The sequence below is a fragment of the Myotis nattereri genome (assembly GCF_964212035.1).
Source record: "Myotis nattereri genome assembly, chromosome: 2".
In the NCBI taxonomy this organism is placed as follows: Eukaryota; Metazoa; Chordata; class Mammalia; order Chiroptera; family Vespertilionidae; genus Myotis; species Myotis nattereri.
Window position 1 is genome coordinate 12,869,554 of NC_138076.1, and position 19,431 is coordinate 12,888,984.

A 19,431-nucleotide genomic window follows, 5' to 3' on the forward strand; every position below is an offset into this window, starting at 1 on the left:
ATTAACAATGTCAAAAGTGACCAATTGCCCATTAATCTTTAACTTATATTCTCCTATTGGTCTTAGTGCCTGTCTATGGAGAGGTTAAACTTACAGGTGGGTGGTCAGCTGAATTCTCATACCAGGAGAATACAGATCAGTCCAGCTGACAAACTTAATTCATCATTATAAAAAAACAATCACTTTCCTCCATCATTAGATGAATGGATAAAGATGTGATACATGCATACACACACACACATACACACACACACACATTATCCTATATAATAAAGAGCTAATATGCTAATTAGACTGAACAGCAGGACGACTGTCCTGACGACCATCTGAGTGACCTTCTGGACAAAGCCGGGGCTGCAAGGGCCAGCTGAGACAGCTGGGGCTGCAAAGGCTGGGCTCCTTGCATGAATTTCGTGCATCGGGCCTCTAGTAATATATGTAATGGGATATCATTCAGCAACAAAAAACAATGAAATCCTGCCATTTGTGACAATATGGATCAACCTAGAAGGTATTTCACTTATATGTATAATCTTAAAAAACACACACACAAATGAACAAACACAACAAAACAAAAACAGAGAACAAACTGGTGGTTGCCAAAGGGAAGATGGGTGAGGAGATGGATGAAAAAGTGAAGGGGATCACAGTCAATAATATTGTGATTACTTTGCATGGTGGCAGATGGTTACTAGACTTAGTGTGGTGATCACATTGTAAGACCTATAATAATGTTGAGTCACTAGGTTGTACAACTGAAACTAATATAACATTGTATGGTGACTACTTGAATAAAAAATTTTATAAACAAACAAAAAACAATTATTTTCCTTCTCAAAACTCGAGGCCTTCACCAAATAATCCTTTCTTTATCTAGGATATTAGAAAGGGTGGGCTAAATTCCTCAAATGTAATTGCTCAAACACAACAGAAATGTGTTCATTTCTAAAAAGGACATGCTAGGTCTGCAGGGTAGGATGGGACGGTTTGAGGGGGGTGGGGTGGAGCGGGAAGCTGATTCACACATTCATTCAGAGACCCAGGGTGATGATGACTACCTTTATCAACCAAGGTGGGGCAGGGCAGCATGGAAGAAGTTCATGTGAGGAGCTTTTATAGGCCAGGCCTAGAAGTGGTCAATCGAAGAGAAGTTAGTCACTTAAGTGCAAAGGATAATGGATAACGAATCCGGCATCCACAGCTCTAACTATTATGGGGTAAGAGAAGAGATTATGGTCAACAGCTTGCAGTTTCTGTCACACTAACTTCTGGTGACAACATCAAGGGCTCATGAAATATAAAGACTAGGGGAAAAAACATTAGAATTATATATAGTATGTTTAACAAAGACTTGGAGAGATACAGTTCCAAAACAAACCACATCTGTAGCCTCTTGGGAGGTAAGACTTGTAAATGACCTTAATTAATTTTTTAGGAAATACTAGACTACTGTGATTCACCTTAAATTGACACTTCCACACATTTTATCCTGCGCTTATTGTATTCCTTCCCAAAGTCTTAAACACAGCCACTACTCACTTGAAATGTAATGCTTGCACTTGCACTCTCCCAGCTTTGTTTTTCCAAATTTGGCAAAACGCTTTGATAACTCTGACCTTTTCACTAAACAAAATCAGTGAGATTAAGAAAACATTGGTTCTGGTCCTCCATCCTTGAATATTGAGAGAAGTTGAGTGTAAATAGATGTTTTGTGCTCCATCTCACAAACGTATCCACAGTATCTATGGGAGGCTGAACAGTAACTACTGTCCAAAAGTTTAACTTAGAAAAACTGAATTGAACTGTCTATAGGTAAAAAGATGATGACCTTTAAAATTTTGATATGTGATTATAAAACAGTTGATCCTGAACTAAATTTGATTGACAGACTGCTATACTCAAACTATCCAAATAAAAGAACTAAAAACTCTAAAATTTAAGTAACAAATAATATATAAAATTACCCAAAAGTTATATATATAAACTTGTTTAAATTCTAACAAGTTCATTTCTTTCATTAATAAAGTAAAATTCACTCTGAAAATAAAGTATCATCACACTTTAAAAAATGAAATTATAAGTGTAATTTCAACAAATATCATCTTATTCAATGTAATACATTATGATTTCTTGGCTTCATGTGGGCATATTCTAACTAGATATGTGAACATTTTTATGGTGTTATTTTCAGAGAAAAGGAGAATACAGACATCCTAAGTTTAAGTACTACTGCAATATTTTTATATGTGGCAAATTTCATAGAGGAAATGGAATTTTTCATATCAAAAAGATCTCACAAAACTGCTACTGAGAACTATACAAGCATGGGTTTCAGAGTTGGCACATCAATTATCTTTATTCTAAGTGTAAGAAAACACAACAGAAAAATGAAATCACAGAACTCTAGAGGTAGAAGAGAATTTAAATTTGTCTTTTTCTTTTACTCCTTCTAGGAAATTATATTTTACATATTCTAGGAAATTATTTTATGGTACTTACTAACATTCTTTTCAAGTATGCTAAACAAATGTTTAGGAAATCTTCTTTCCAGCTCCAGAAAGCTCTATCTTTTTTGTTACACTGAGAAATTGTGAACTGCATTCTAATTCTTTAACCTCAGTTTCCTTACCTATAAAAATGGAGAATTTCATGGATATAAAAATTTTAAACATACCTGTAAACTAACACACTCAATTTATTCATAAAATTGAGTAGGGATCATTTTCAGGTACTTTGTGGATATGCTGACATAAGAGCAGTGGCTTAAGAAGTGGTAGAAATGATAAAAATTACACTTTAAAAATTATCTCATCTTTCCAAAGGAAATAAAAATATGTGTCAATGCAATTATATTATCTGGAATTTCCAAACTCAGATCTTTGTAACTTGTACTTAGATGTTACTTCTGAAGGTAGTGACACCAGGGCCTTCCGGCAACAGAGTATATCATTATTCCTCCTAAGAATAACAGAAAGCAAAGGTTCACTGCCAAGGCATAGTGTCGTGTTACTTCAGGTCAGCAATTTGAAAATTTACTCTGTGGTAAGGTCTGGTTTTCCCGGGGAGGCAAGATTAAATGCCAGATAAAGGATTCACTACTTGACAATTAGAGAAACTGATGCCTACAAGCTGATAATATCCCAAAGAGGTAACTCGAGACAATTATATCAATTATCTAAACACTGTATAATGCATTACCTCTTAGCAGCCAAGAAACAGACATGAAAATGAAGAATGGAAAAAGGAAAAATAAAAACCATTTGTATTAACCAAAATTGTTTAGATTATTCATCCTTATTACTTTCTTTTTAAAAACATGTTTTATATTAAATTAAATCAGTATTAATGTTTTAAAATGAATGATTAGAAAGTTTACTTGATTATATGTAGGAAGTTTAGAATTTTATGCCCTGATATTGGTAACTGTACCAAAATTTTATGAAACATTACAAAGCACATATCTCTTAAATGTGGATTTTTATTTTACATTTTCTGGGCAAAAACCTATGAGATGTATATGAGACTCAATTCGCATCTATTTTTTACTCTAGCTAAAAAAAATGTTCATGGAAGTATTACACTTGCTTTCTCTAATGGCTTCAGGCTTATTTAAAAGCTTCTACGAAGATAAAAGGAGTAACATTTGTTTTGCTTGTTGGGTGGTCGAAAGGTTAAACATCAAATTCCCAGTGTGGGAAAATCCCTAAGTACTCTAGGTGAAATGTTTTGATGCTTAGTAAATGTATCTATGTGGAAATACACACAGCTGACGACCAGCCAACAGTATGTCCCTGGCTGAGATCAAATAGAAAAAGAAAGTTGTAAAATGGGGGCGGGGCAGGGGGGGGGGAGAACGATCACTAATGATGTTCAAGTGTCCACTGTACTGTAATAGTAGCTTACATGATAGGGTTCTTCACACCATTTCTTTCCTGCTCTGTACAGCAAAGCTACTGGAGAGAGCTGCCTACATTTCCTGTCTCTGATATCGCTACTTCAGCTGGTTCCCCCCTCTATCCCTCCACTAAAACAGCTTGTCAAGGTCACCGATGACCTCCTTGTTTCTAAATCTAAAGGTCAATTCTCAGTTTTCATCTTACAGCATCTGACACTGTTGATAACTCATCGATGACCTTGACAGTTTTAGTGGAGGGATAGAGGGGAGAACTCCTGATTTTTGTCCTACTCCCCTGGAATTTCCTTCCCAATACTTTTGCTGGTACTTCTCATCTACACAGTGCCCTATGGTGGTTTCACTCACCCACAGGGTCCTATGAACCTCCTCTCTTATTTTAATCTATAATTACTTCTTTGAAGATCTCATCTAGGTTTTACATATTATTAATTTACTATCAAATCCAAAATGGAGGTCATTTACCAGAGATGGGGCAAGGTGGGGTGTGCTGCAGTTACAGCGGAACACAATACTTTGGAATAGCTTTTGTGGGATGAGAAATGGAGGTATCAGGGACATGAAAAAGTATTGGTAAACATGTGTCTTTATGAACACAGTTCAGTTTCTCAAGAGTATATAATACCTAGATAGAATTTTGGAGTTATGAGGTATGTGAATCCTCAATTTAACACACATTGTCCATTTATTTTCCAAAGATTTGTACCCCTACCACCAGAGTATAAGAATTTTTGTGGTTCTACATCAATGCCAACATTACTGTATTTTTAATTTTACCAATTTAATTAATAACAATTGGTGCTTTACTCTGGTTATCATAATATTTCCCTATAGTTAGTGATGTTGAACATCTTCTCATGTGTTTACTGGTTTTTTTAAAATATATTCCTATTGAGTTGCCTGTATAGACCCTTTGCTTATTTTTCAGTTATACTGTCTTATTTTCTTATTGATTTGTAGATCATCATAATATATTCTGCATATTTATTCCTTGCAAGTGCTATCCTATCTAATAATAGACAAACATGGTAATTAACCGTACCTCCGACATGCTTCCCACTGGCTAATCAGGGCGATATGCAAATTAACTGCCAACCAAGATGGCGGCCGGCAGCCAGGCAGCTGAAGCGAACAGGAGGCTTGCTTGCTCCAGTAATGGAGGAAGCCAAGGTTCCCCACCAGCCACTGCCGGCCTCTAAGCTGCACTCTAAGAAACAATGTTGCAATTATAGAAGTTAAACAATCCCAGAAACCTGCTTTCAGCCAGCCGGGCCTCAGAGCTGGAGTTGCAACAGTGTTTCAATTATAGAAGCTAAACAAAGCCCAGATACCTGCTTTCAGCAGCTGAGGTCTCAGAGCTGGAGTCGAACCTCAGAGCTAAAGCCGGCTCATAGCTCCAGTGACAGCCATAGAAGGTAAATAAATCCCAGAATTAAAAAAAAAAAAAGAGAAAAAGGAGAGGTTGGGAGCTTCAGTCACCCGCCAGCCTGAAAATGGTCCTCAGCCCCTCATCCAGGCTGGCCAGGCACCCAAGCGGGACACCCACCCTGATCCGGGACACCCTTCAGGGCAAATCAGCCGGCCTCCACACATGCACCAGGCCTCTATCCTATATAGTAAACAGGTAATATGCAAACTGACCCTAACAGCAGAAGGACTGGGAATGACTGGTCACTATGACACACACTGACCATCAGGGGACAGACACTCAATGCAGGAGCTGCCCTCTGGTGGTCAGGGCACTCTCACATGGGAGGAGCTCTGCTCAGCCACAAGCCAGGCTGACGGCTGCCAGTACAGCAGTGGTGGTGGGAGCCTCTCCTGCCTCCTCAGCAGTGCTAAGGATGTCCGACTGCAGTTTAGGCCTGCTCCCCGCTGGCAAGTGGACATCCCCCGAGGGCTGCCGGGCTGCCAGAGGGATGTCTGATTGCCATCTTAGGCCCAATCCTCCGGGGAGCGGGCCCTAGCCAGCAGGTGGTCATCCCCTGTGGGGTCCCAGACTGTGAGAGGGCACAGGCTGGGCTGAGGGACACCCCCCCTCCCCGAATGCACAAATTTTTGTGCACCAGGCCTCTAGTCCTATATAATAAAAGAGATATATGCTAATTAGCCTCCATATGCTAATTAGTCACAACCAGTATGCAAATTGACCATCCCTCCAATGCAATAAAAGAGGGATATACTATTTAGCCCTGATATGCTAATTCAGGGGTGTGCAAACTTTTTGACTCGAGGGCCACAATGGGTTCTTAAACTGGACCGGAGGGCCAGAACAAAAGCATGGATGGAGTGTTTGTGTGAACTAATATAAATTCAAAGTAAACATCATTATATAAAAGGGTGTGGTCTTTTTTTTTTTAGTTTTATTCATTTCAAATGGGCCGGATCTGACCCACAGGCTGTAGTTTGCCCACGGCTGTGCTAATTAATAACTAGTATGCAAATTGACCATCACTCCAACACACAAGATGGCCGCCCCCATGTGGTTAAAGATGGCCACCACAAGATGGCCTGCAGAGGAGGGCAGTTGTGGGGAATCAGGCCAGCAGGGGAGGGCAGTTGGGGGTGATGGGGCTGGCAGGGGCGGGCAGTTGGGGGTGACCAGGCCAGCAGGGGAGGGCAGTTGGGGGCGATAAGGCCAGCAGGGGAACAGTTAGGGTTCAATCAGGCTGGCAGGGGAGTGGTTAGGGGGTGATCAGGCTGTCAGGCAGAAGCGGTTGGGAGCCAGCAGTCCTGGATTGTGAAAGGGATGTCCCAGTTTGGAGAGGGTGCAGGCTGGGCTGAGGGACACCCCCACCCCAAGTGCACAAATTTCATGCACTGGGCCTCTAGTATAATATAAGTTATCTTCTTCCATTCGAAGACTTCTTTGTATTTTATTAGATACTAGAGGCCCGGTGCACAAAAATATGTTCACTCGGGGGGGGAGGAAGGGTCCCTCAGCCCAGCCTGTGCCCTCTCGCAGTCTGGGTCCTCTCAGGGGATGACCACCTGCTGGCTTAGGCCCAATCAGACATCCCTCTGGCAGCCCGGCAGCCCTCAGGGGATGTCCACTTGCCAGCAGAGAGCAGGCCTAAACTGCAGTCGGACATCCTTAGCGCTGCTGAGGAGGCAGGAGAGGCTCCCACCACCACTGCTGTACTGGCAGCCGTCAGCCTGGCTTGGGGCTGAGCAGAGCTCCTCCCATGTGAGCGCGCCCTGACATTGAATGTCTTCCCCCTGGTGGTCAGTGTGTGACATAGTGACCAGTCATTCCCAGTCCTTCTGCTGTGAGAGTCAGTTTGCATATTACCCTTTTACTATATAGGATAGAGGCCTGGTACATGGGTGGGGGCCGGCTGGTTTGCCCTGAAGGGTGTCCCGGATCAGGGTAGGGGTCCTGCTTGGGTGCCTGGCCAGCCTGGATGAAGGGATGATGGCTGTTTGAAGCTGGTCACACCCCCTTCAGGGTGGGGGTCCCCACTGGAGTGTCTGGCCAGTCTGGGTGAGGGGCTGAGGACCATTTTCAGGCTGGCGGGTGACTGAAGCTCCCAACTTCTCCTTTCTCTCTCTCTTTTTTTTTTTTAATTCTGGGATTTATTTACCTTCTATGGCTGTCACTGGAGCTATGAGCTGGCTTTAGCTCTGAGGCTCGGCTCCAGCTCTGAAACCTCAGCTGCTGAAAGCAGGTATCTGGGCTTTGTTTAGCTTCTATAATTGAAACACTGTTGCAACTCCAGCTCTGAGGCCCGGCTGGCTGAAAGCAGGCTTCTGGGGATTGTTTAGCTTCTATAATTGCAACATAGTTGCTTAGAGTGCAGCTCAGAGCAGGGCGGCGGCAGGCGGGGAACCTTGGCTTCCTCCATTACTGGAGCAAGCAAGCCTCCTGTTCGCTTCAGCTGCCTGGCTGCCGGCCGCCATCTTGGTTGGCAGTTAATTTGCATATCGCCCTGATTAGCCAATGGGAAGCGTGTCAGAGGTACGGTTAATTACCATGTTTGTCTATTATTAGATAGGATTCTGTTTTAATGAAGTGAAATGTAGCAATATTTACCATTGGATTATGCTTTTTAAAAATCTTTTTTTTAAAATATATTTTATTGATTTTTCACAGAGAGGAAGGGAGAGAGATAGAGAGTTAGAAACATCGATGAGAGAGAAACATCGATCAGCTGCCTCCTGCACATCTCCCACTGGGGATATGCCTGCAACCTAGGTACATGTCCTTGACCGGAATCGAACCTGGGACCTTTCAGTCTGCAGGCCGACGCTCTATCCACTGAGCCAAACCGGTTTCGGCATGCTTTTTAAAAATCTTGTCTTGTTTTGAAAATCCTCCCCCTCTTAAGTTCATAATTTTATTTTCATATATAGTCTTCTAAATACCTTAAAGTTCCACTTATCACATTTAAAACTCTAATCCAGTTGGATTATTATGTTATAAAGTAGGCATCTAATTTTATTTTTATTTCCCTCATAGCATTTAACTCTAATCAAGCCCTACTGTCTTGTATATTATTATTGTTCAATATTTAAGAACCACCTTAGTTTAACTCCTTTCAAAATAATAATAATAATATTGGTGTAATATATAGCCACTGTTTAAGAATTATTCCATTTTTACCAATTTCTTCATTCATCATTACTTCTTGAATTCATCTTTCTTTTTATGTTCATTTCTTCCTGATACTTACCCTTTAATAGTTCTTTTAATGATGATCTGAGACTTGTAAATTCTCTCAGTCTTATGGAAATAAATTTGTTTTGTTCTCATTCCTACATGATAATTTATCTAGGTATGGAAATCTATGTCGGCAGTTATTTTATCTCAGCATTTTGAAGGTATAGTCTACTGTCTTCTGACTTCTACCCATTGCCATAGATTCATCTATAACAGGGGTGGACAAACTTTTTGACTCGAGGGCCACAATGGGTTCTTAAACTGGACCGGAGGGCCAGAACAAAAGCATGGATGGAGTGTTTGTGTGAACTAATATAAATTCAAAGTAAACATCATTACATAAAAGGGTACGGTCTTTTTTTTTTTTTTTTTAGTTTTATTCATTTCAAACAGGCCGGATCCGGCCTGGGGGCCATAGTTTGCCCACGGCTGATCTATAATCAGGCCAAAAGCTATCCCTTTATGGAAATCTGCCCTCTCTCTCTTTATCTTTGATTTTAGTTTCACTAGAATCTAACTAAATATAGATTAATTTTTATTTATCCTGCATCAGGACTGTTTATATTTCCCAACGTCTTTGTTTGTTTTAGGAACTCATTATCTCTTAGAATATTGCTTCTCTCATTCTCTCTATTCTCCTAGCTGTAACCCCTGCTAGATAAATTGTAGATCATCTCAGTCTATTTTCCATTCTCATAAACTCTCTTTAATATTTGCTATCTCCTCTATTAAATTCTCTGTAGTTTCCTTAAAATTACCTTCCAGATTACTAATTGCCTCTTCAGTTACATCTTATATCCTGCCTAACCTTTCTAGCCTCCAATGACCATATTTTACATTTCTAGTGCTATTTGAGTCTTTATTATAATCTATTTATTATTTTTCATTGTGTATTTAATCTTTTTGCATATATTTAACTTAGAGACTCAACCAAATTATTCTACTATTAAGTTGTTAGGAATCTAATCAGCTGGCTCTTTCTTATAGAACTTTATATTTTATACTTTTGGATTATAAACTTATCCTCTTGTATAACTTATTTATAGAATTTAGATATGGCCAGTGTTCAGGGCATTTCCTTCCAAAGAAGTTTTGCATTTCATTCTTCCAGCAACATCAGCTTTTCTCAGCTTGGGTAACACAAGTTTTAACTCTGAATCCATATGAGGTAGTAAGTATGGGACCATGTTTATACAGTCTCAGGAGCGTCTTTTTTTTCTACTTAGAGCTCAGACAGACATCTTCAGATTTCCTTGTCATCAACTTTTACTAGATGGATGATTATTTTCTAGCTCATTCTTTTGACAAGTCCTATGGCTTTAGAAAGGAAAGGTCTCAGTTTTAACTTCCAAAGGTCTTATCTCCTGTCCCCACATAGGCGTAGTCCCTAGAATTCCATGAATAATGATGACCCATCACTCTCCCAAATAAGCGACACCTCAACACCTCACAGTGTTCTATTGTTAGTTTCCTCTTTATTTCTGCCCCTGGCAATTTTCCTTAATTCATTGTAAGTACAACAGGGTATTTAAAAGGATGTTTAAAATATTTTTATGACTAATATTCTGTATTGGTAGAACCAGAAATCTAATCCATTTATTTTATTAAATGGGCATTCCATAATTTATTTATGAGCATTTTAATTTCATTTCAAAGCCATTTTCCCAACACAACTGTAAGACTAAGAAAGACTGATAAATATATTATCTGCTCTTCAGTTTTTCTTAGAAAGAGAACTCTGACTTTTAGCTTGTCACATATCACAAAGAATAAAGGTTACACTTTTCAGGCTTTATTGCAATTAGACTGGGTCAACAGACTAAGTTTTGGTCAGTGAAATGCAAATTAAAGTCTTTTTTGAGAATTCCTGGAAGGCCATTTAAAAGGTGCTGACTCAGCTATATAAGGCACCCATAACAAAGGCAAAGCTCTTTATTGTACCCTGCTTCACTATTTCACTATATTATTTCCAAAATCATGTTAATCACTGAGTTTAAAGCTATTGTAGAGGGCAATCATAAGTAGATATTGGCAAAGAGATCATTGTAGAGGGAGGACATGAGGGAAAGGATATGAGGAAGATCTATATTTTCCCAAGCATATGCTAAATATTTACTAGTAGGTGAAGATAAAATTGCTTTTGGACTAGGATGTAGTGTGGTGAATGAATCAGTAGGTATACTACAGTGTCTTAACCAAATAATACAGGTTAGGTACCTCTGATCTTTCTGCTCTCCCCCCCTCCCCCCCGCCCCAGTACCTTGTTTTTCCAAAGGAATTAAAGTCCCTATGGAGTCACTATGCTCTTCTACAATTAAGAAAGCATAACTGCAGATACTTGTATCATACAGTACATTAAAGAATGCCACTTAGGAAAACTTCCTGAATAAAATATACCACCAAAAAATGGAAGAGAGATGTTTCTAGAACTTCTTTATCTGCCTGTAATCAAACAATATATCTTTACTCCCTGAGTAACTCCTGCTCTTACATAGCTGACATTCAGATAATCCCTCTCGTTCACTTCTCCATATCCTCCTAATTTTCACCATTTTATTGAAGATTAATGTTCAACCCAATTTATGGCTGTAGCCATGTTCCAACTTCTCTTGGGTAATGGTTGCAGTAGAAGACCAAAGACACAATGGGCTACTCACCTATAATTTGCCAGGAAATGGCAGCAACTTTGAGAAGTTGGCCTGCTCCCTACAGTTTTATAAAAATTAAAAAATAACTACTATAATAATTCAGGCTAAGATCTAAATTTTATTATTTGGTGATATATACGTATAATATTTTTGATAAATATTTAGTTCACAATAGCACCCAGTATTTGTACTTTTACCAATAATATTTAGAACATTAGATCCAAATAAGAAGTATAGACTTTAACCTTACTCCCTAAATAGTATGTCTTGACTTTGACTAAGTCTGTGCTATACAATACTAACACTATATTCTTTACTAGGACATAAAATCCTGCTGTGACCCATTTACTTGTACAGGAAACGGTCTGGAGGAAGCCATGAGAAAACAAAGATTGGTGAAAGTTCGAGTCACAATGATTTACTTTCACTGTAAACCCTAGACCACAAGCTGCCTATTATTGTCCTTAGGATCCCATCATTGATCCTGTGGTATCAATATCTCAAAACCTTTCTTAATCTCCTGGGGATAATGAGTGAATGTTCATATATATATATATATATATATATATATATATATATATATATATAGAGAGAGAGAGAGAGAGAGAGAGAGAGAAAGAGAGAGAGAGAGAGAGAATTATAAACCATATCTCATCTTTAAAGTTGTAAGAATAACTTTAAAGTGGTTGGAAGAAGTACAGAACTAATGGGCTGGAACTAGCTTAAACTGGGTCTAATCTATGACAGCCTTTCTGATCATGATGTAAGCCTGTTAGGAATATTCACATTTGAATTATTGCAAGCAGTTTGAATAATCTACTATATTACTTCCAGGGAAAGGAATAATCCAAATATTTCACCTAGTCAATACTTATAGTATCAATTGGATAGATATTATCTTTATCAGAGGCAGAAAAAAAATGGAATTATTTTAAATTCTTTTATATACACTTCCTATGCCTAAATTTTGGAGGTTGAGTTGAGTGTTGAAATAGTTAAAAGACAATTTAGTGAATGGAGAAAAAAGCAGAAAACTTGGATTCTACTTTCCCAATTTGGGAAAATGAGCAAACAAATGTCCTAGGCTAGTCAACTGAATGACAATGCACTAAACTTTCACATTTTACTTAGCTTATATAATCTATCAACACTTGAGAGAATAAAGGAGTAAGGTAAAAAAGTAATATATTTCAAAATTCCTGCTTAGTACACAAGTGACTAGGCATTTTCTTTAATGCTAGATAAACAGCCATAAATAGAACTTGCTTGACTTTTTTAAACACATTTTTCTCTAACACAAGAGTATTTACACTACACAAAATAAAGTTACTCAAATTCTCAGTGTTTGGCACAATTACAGAAGATCAGTTAGAACTAATATTCTACAGTTTAAACTTGCCTATCAAGTTTACACAAAAGAATAAAATCTGTAGTATAAGTCTGTATATTGCCTATGTGAGTTAAATATTATATTATGGGGAAAAAGTACTAATCAGATCATATTACTAAGGGTTATACATCTCAAAAAAAGGAATTCTATATAATAAAAGGGTAATATGCAAATAGACTGAATGGCAGAAAAACCAACCAACCAATCAAAGCGTAATATGCTAATGATATGCTAAGGCTGCTCAACCACTTGCTATGACGTGCACTGACCACCAGGGGACAGATGCTCCGACCGTTAGTTAAGCTTGCTGCTGGGGTTCGGGCAATTGGACTGAGCAAGATGGGCTGGACAAGCCCTGGAGCCCTCCTCCGGTCCCTTCCTGGCCCGATCATGCACCACCGGAGTCCTCAGCCTGGCCTGCACTCTCTCGCAATCTGGGACCACTCAGGGGATGTTGCAGATCCGGTTTCAGCCAGATGCCACAGGCCACTCCCCTTGGGAGGGCACCAAATGCAGGGTTCATTGCCGGTCAGTGCTGCTGCAGCAACATGAGCCTCTCCCAATCGGGACTGAATTGGGTGCAAACCCGCGGCAGGCACGGTGGGGCCGGGATGAGCAGGAGAGGCAGGTAGGAGCTGCAGGCGGCATTGGACTGCAGGTTTCGATCCAATCCCTGCAGGCCACCCAGAGGGACCCCACCCATGCATGAATTTGTGCACTGGGCCTCTAGTAACATAATAATTAGAACAGCAGAAGTTGTGACCATGTAAAAATATTCATTGAAAAACTACATTTCACAAGTAAGCTAAAAATTCATTTTATCATTTAAAACTCCTATTTAATCATGAAAATGCAAAACAGAAGCAAATTAAAAGATGTAACAGTACCCTGGTCGGTTTGTGCAGTGATTAGAGCAGTGGCCCACAGACAAAGGATCGAGGATTACCAGTCAAGAGCACGTACCTCAGTTGCAGGCTCAATCCCCGACCCAGGTCTATGAGAATCAAGTTGGAAATTACATTAAATCCCAATAGTATTACCTGAATTCCAATTTGAAATACAATTCAGTATTTTTATTTATTTATTTTGAATGTGGAAATTACATTGACCATTACATACACTTTCACTCAAACTGATTAATATGCATTTCTGGACAATTTCTAAGTCTTGGAAGAGAATTACAGATGTTAAATTTTTTTAAATTTAAATTCAAGGTCATGACAATTTCATTTCCTAATTCCCTATGTGAATCTAAATAAAAGGATATCCATAAAATGCTGTAACTATCGTTCACTGCAACCCAGACAACAGGTGCATGCATTTCTATAACTCCAGGTTTTGTATAGCCGGAGGAGGAATATTATTTCCAAATTCATTCAAATTTTATTCTGTGATTTACTTAGGAAAAAAACCCCCCTACAAATTGTTGTATGTGAATTTACACCATGGTCGGGGCACTAGAAGGACATAGTGATTCAGAAAACCAAAAGAGGTGATTTCCTAATTTAGCTTCCTATACAATGTTATTTTACACAGACTTAACCTATCTTCAATTTCTATGTGACTTCCCTCACTCTGTAATGTTTGTATTTTAAACATCTGGCAAAATCTTCAATATTCTGAAAGAAGAAGCATAACCTTGTCTCAAAATGTGCTGTCCTAAAAAGAAGTTGGAAAAGAGATAAAGTGAAAGAAACTTAAAAATGAATGATTACTGGCAATTATTATAGAAATAAACAAGAAAGATACAAATACTGTTCTCTTTTTTACTTGAGAATAAAAGTAAGTTGCTTAGAGCTTCTTAAGATTAACAAATCATAAAATAGATCATGTGTTCTGTATAATAAGTAAAACACTGGATTAAAGTATGTTAAGCAATCTAGTAAAGTAATTCTGGATCTGAAACAAAAAGGCAGTTATAGAACAAAACTTTTTTTCCATTAATAAAAATAATACTTTAAGGCTAAACTAAAAGGTTCTAAACAGAATCTTGTCAACATCTCTTTATAATATTAATAAAGTTCAAGGCCATGTTTACTAAAAAAATTTTGGCAAGATAAACTTGCACAATTAAAATAAATATAGTGTCACGTGATTTGGTTTCCCAAAGCCTGGAATTTTGACCTTAACTGAAGTCTTCCCAATTCCAATGCTATAAATAACGACCATAGCTGAACAAGATATTAAGCTATTAATTCTCACAGACTGTGGTTGCGCCTTTTCAATGTGCAGGTCCCATGCAAGTATTTGATATAAACTTATTCATTTGACAAACATTTATTGCATATCTATCAGGGCTATGTCCCATACCAGGCAATGATAATATAAAGGTGATCAAGACCAACACAAGATCTCTCCTTAAAGGGCGAAGACAAGCAGAAAAGACAGGCAATTAATAAATAACTGCAAAAAGTCATCATCTTGGAGTATATGGTAGAGTTGGGGAAGGCTGTCTGGAAGTTCAGAGGCAATGTCTTTAAAAATGTTCAAGGCTACGGTAATACAACATGCTGCATGTCTGTAGGTTACTGCTGCATATTGCCATCAGTTAAATTCGTCTCATAACACACACAGGGTAATTTATATGCTAGGCTATGTTCAATATAACATACTGCTTAATTAAAAGAGGCTTTATAAATCAAGTGTTCTTGCTATAGTTTTAAACATCAAAAGGAAACATTTCCACCACTTCAGGAAAATCAAATAAGCATAATAAATGAAGTGGCAACACAGGTTTAAAATACTTCTGAAAAAATGGCAGACTGACCTTATGAGTTTCTTTCAACCTCTTCCTCCCAAAACCACATTAAAATCACAATAAAATATTTCTTAAAAGGTATAAACATACAAAAACTAGGAAAGAGAAAAGGACACTCAAGAAAATTCATTAATTTTTTACAAACTTGAATAGATGGGGGGAAGGTAATTGACCAGAGGAGCAGAGGCACAACCTGGGTACCATGGAGGAGGACACCAAACGGAAGCAAGCTAATTCGGGTGACAGATCTCAGAAAGGATAAGGCCTTGGGAACACAAGGAATGTGTTGGCAGAGAAAGCTGTGAGGCTGAAACCAGAGGGTAACAATATGTAAGTACATCACTGGATATTCCCCCAACACACATGTTCTCGCACATACACGCAATGTGCTGTGCATCCAGGTTACTGTTCCTCCCACCGCTCCCATTCTTTGGAGAAGCTCAATGAGACCAGAGAAAAATATTTATAAAATACTGGGATGTGGATGCCACTCTAATAAAAAGCCCAGATCACCAAGTAAAAAGCCATGTTCCTATAAAAAGAGCTTCTGAGAGGCCTCAAATATAGATAGGCAACAACCACAGATATGTGGAGAAAACCTCAAAATGATAGTGAAAGCACTGAAAATAAAATATAAAAAAGGACCTGGAAGAGATAACACAATGCATGGAGCAGAAGACAACTTAAAAACAAAACTATAATTCATATCCTTATAGTAAAAAGAGACATGGAGCAGCCATAAAACAAAATAGATCACTGTAACACAAGAACATCAGGGAACAGAGAATAGTTCTTTGAATTAAAAAATTAGGATAACTGAGATAAAACATTCAACAGAAGGCTAGAAGATAAAGTTATCTCTGGAGATAAAGATATCTCCCACAAAAGCAAACCAACAAAAAAAATGAAGTAGTTGGAACAAACGAAAGAGTAGAATTAGATCAGGAACTGTCAGAAGACGTAACTTCAAACTAACAGAGGTTTCAGAAAAAGAAAACAGAAAATGGAGAAAACTGTCAAAGAAATAATACAGAAAAATATATAGGCCCAGCCGCATGGCTCAGTGGCTGAGTATCAATCTATACACCAGAGGTCAGGGATGGATTCCAGATCAGGCCATATATGCCCAGGTTGCAGGTTCGACACTGTGTGGAACGCACAGGAGGCAGCCAATCAATGGTTCTCTCTCATCATTAATGTTTTTATGTCTTTCTCTCCTTCTCCCTTCCTCTCTGAAAATCAATAAAAATCTATTTTTTTAAAAGTATACAGAACTTTCAGACATGAATTTCCAAACTGAAAGGGCCCTAAAGTAACTAGCACAATAAATGAATAAATGAAAAAATGTCCACACCAGTGGTTATTGTTGTGAATTGTTTAAACACCAGGATAAAGAGAAGATTATAAAAGTTTTCAGAGGGGGGGGAAAAGGTCCAATACCAAAGTAATAATGATCAGAATGTACAATTGGAAACTTGGGAAGGGTAAGATACAGACTTTAGTAATTATTTGACTTCTAAAACAATGTATAGATACTTTCATTAACAATAAACAAGACATAGAGAAATATGCTAATTATCCGGGATGCAATAACAGTTGACTGGACAGGAAGAGGTTGCACGTGCAGCGTTGGGGGCAGGGCAGCAGGGGCCTCCGCACACTTGCGCTGGGGGAGGGCCTGATCAGCAGCGGCCACGGCTGCTTCAAGGGCTGGAGAGGGAGTGGGTGGTGCTGGGCGATTTCAAATCGTGTGCTGGGCTCCTAGCAGTAACATAGCAAATAAATAGAGCCATAAAGTAAATAAATGAACAAATAAAAAAATTAAACAAATTGACTGAATGCTCACTATGTGCTAGGGGCACCATTCTTTTTTAAAATGTATTATCTCATTTAACTCTCATAATGGTATGAGGAAGACACTATCAACCTCCTTTTGCAGGTGAGGAAACAGGCTTTGAGAAGTTGAGTAACGATACAATCAGTAAGTCGTGAACTCAGAGTCCTGGCTTTCTGAGTATGGTCTTTTAAATTAAAACTGCATGATCCTGTCTCTCAACTTTAAAAGTAAAATTTATTTTTTTTTAAAGAAGAAAACAAAGGACTACTTGATGTTTCCTACATTCCTATTCTGTTCCCAGATCAACTGTGGTTGATGAAAAGTTCTGTCTTTGTCCATCAGAACACAAGTTTAATGTATTACATATACACTGGAGGCCCAGTGCACGAAATTGGTGCAAGGGGCTCGGCCCTCGCGGCCCGGCTTCATCCAGAAGGTTGTCTGGAAGGTCCTTCGGCTGTCCCATCTAATTAGCATATTATGCTTTTATTATTATATAGATGTGTGTGGGGTTTGGAGGATGCAGGTTGAAGTATTTGCTAGTGTTTTAAATATTCACTGTATAAAAGTACTTTATGCTATGAATTTGTGATTTGCTGCTAGAAGGACAATTAAGTAGATTCCTTTACCTAAACGCCTCAACAACCTCCACCAAAAGAAATGACACACCTACAGCATCAGATCGCCACTGTGCATCTCGTGCAAAGAATAAAGGGTACGTACATTTCATTAGAAACAGTTGCCTCTTTTCTAAATTATTGTCTTCTGAGCCCTTCACACTCCTCTAGTCCTGCAAGGAAAACATTCCCAGACGATTTTCCTAGTCATTTACGTGCCTGTTAAGTATACTGATGCAACAAAAACATCATGTCCCTGTACTCACTCTTCCCTTTTACTCATCCTTACCTTATGTGAAGTACTAACGATACCGGGACATGTTCATGCGAATTCCTCTGTAGGCGTCAGCCTCCTTTAGTCTCCTACTTTCGCTGTCCTGTCCATCCATCTTCTCACTTATTGCCCCTATTTAGGAGATTCTACCGTAGGAAACGGGTGGAGTGGGTGGGCTAGATTCCTCTGATTAGGTTTTTTGTGTGTGTATTTTTTTTCCCTATCTGGTGACATCTTCATTCTTTCTGACCTGAAATACCGAAGCTACAGTGTTGGCATTTGGTCCTTTGCGACTGATGAACAATAATGTCTTTTAAGACCTCGCAGCCCCGCCCCGCCCGGGCCTCCTGGATCACTCGCTGTGGCCGCCCGGCCCGGCCTGTGCGTCCCTCCTCTCATAGGCCACCCTCCGCTTTCTGCAGGTCGTGACCTTGGTTTTCGTTTTGTTCTGTCCTGGTTTGGGGTTGCCCTTGCTACGCGGTCGCTGCAGCAACCTCCGAGGTTCTCCATCAGCAGTGACAGCACCTTCCGAGCCTTGGCAGCAGCGGCATGCGCACCGGGGCTGCCGGCCTCCAAGGTGCCGGTCTCGGTGGCGGGAGGGCCCTGCCCGCGGCCGCAGGGCTCACACCGCCGCCACCTCCCACGGCCGGGGTCACGAGGTCACGGGGCCCGCACCCCGCAGGCCCGCCCCGCACTCGGGGGAACACCTGGCGGACGCACGCGCTCGCGCACCTACCGTCTCCTTGGCAGCGGCGACCGGGATGGGCAGCAGCCTCCGGCCGCGGGGCGGGTCCTCCGGCTCCAAGTCGGCGCCCTCGGAGGGGCGCCCGGGGTCCGGCGCCCGCGCGGAGTCGGGCCGGGGGTCCCCGTACAGCTGGTAGCACACGAGGCCGACCAGCCCGCCGCCGGCCGCCGCCGCGAAGCTCAGCTCCCCCCAGCGCCGCCGCCGCCTCCACGCCGCCTCCGCCACAGCCCGGTCCTCCTCCTCCCGGCAGGGGCAGGGCCGGCCGGGAGGGCCCGCGGCTGTCCCCACGGGCCGCCCCCACGGCCCGGGGAAGGGCTGGTGAGGGGAGGGTGCCGGCGGGAGCCGGGGCGGCGGCCACAGGAGCCTCCGCAGCGCAGCCATAGCGGAGCCGCCGGCCCCGAGCTGGAGGGGGCGGGGGGGGGGGCGGTTTGGGGGGAAAATCTCGCGAGAAGTCGGAGCGTGGAGGCGCGCGGGGCGAGAGCGACCCCTGCGAGCGCGAGGCCAGCCTGGGGGACCCCGGGGCGGTGTCCGCGGCGAGGACGCGGGGTCTCCCGTCGGGGTCAGGGGGAGCCTCGGGGACGGACGGCTG

At 40.7% G+C, this 19,431-nt stretch overlaps 1 protein-coding gene across 1 annotated transcript in view; it reads right to left on the reverse strand.

Annotated features, from left to right (window-relative positions):
• MICU3 (mitochondrial calcium uptake family member 3) overlaps positions 1-19,223 on the reverse strand; it is a gene marked incomplete at its 5' end in the record, with an annotated part of 74,252 nt that extends 55,029 nt beyond the window's left edge. Inside the window, one exon of the mRNA XM_081084738.1 lies at positions 18,830-19,223. Coding sequence (XP_080940864.1) covers positions 18,830-19,223 — 394 coding nt within the window. The remainder of the gene's footprint in view (positions 1-18,829) is intronic.
• Positions 19,224-19,431: the final 208 nt, after the last annotated feature.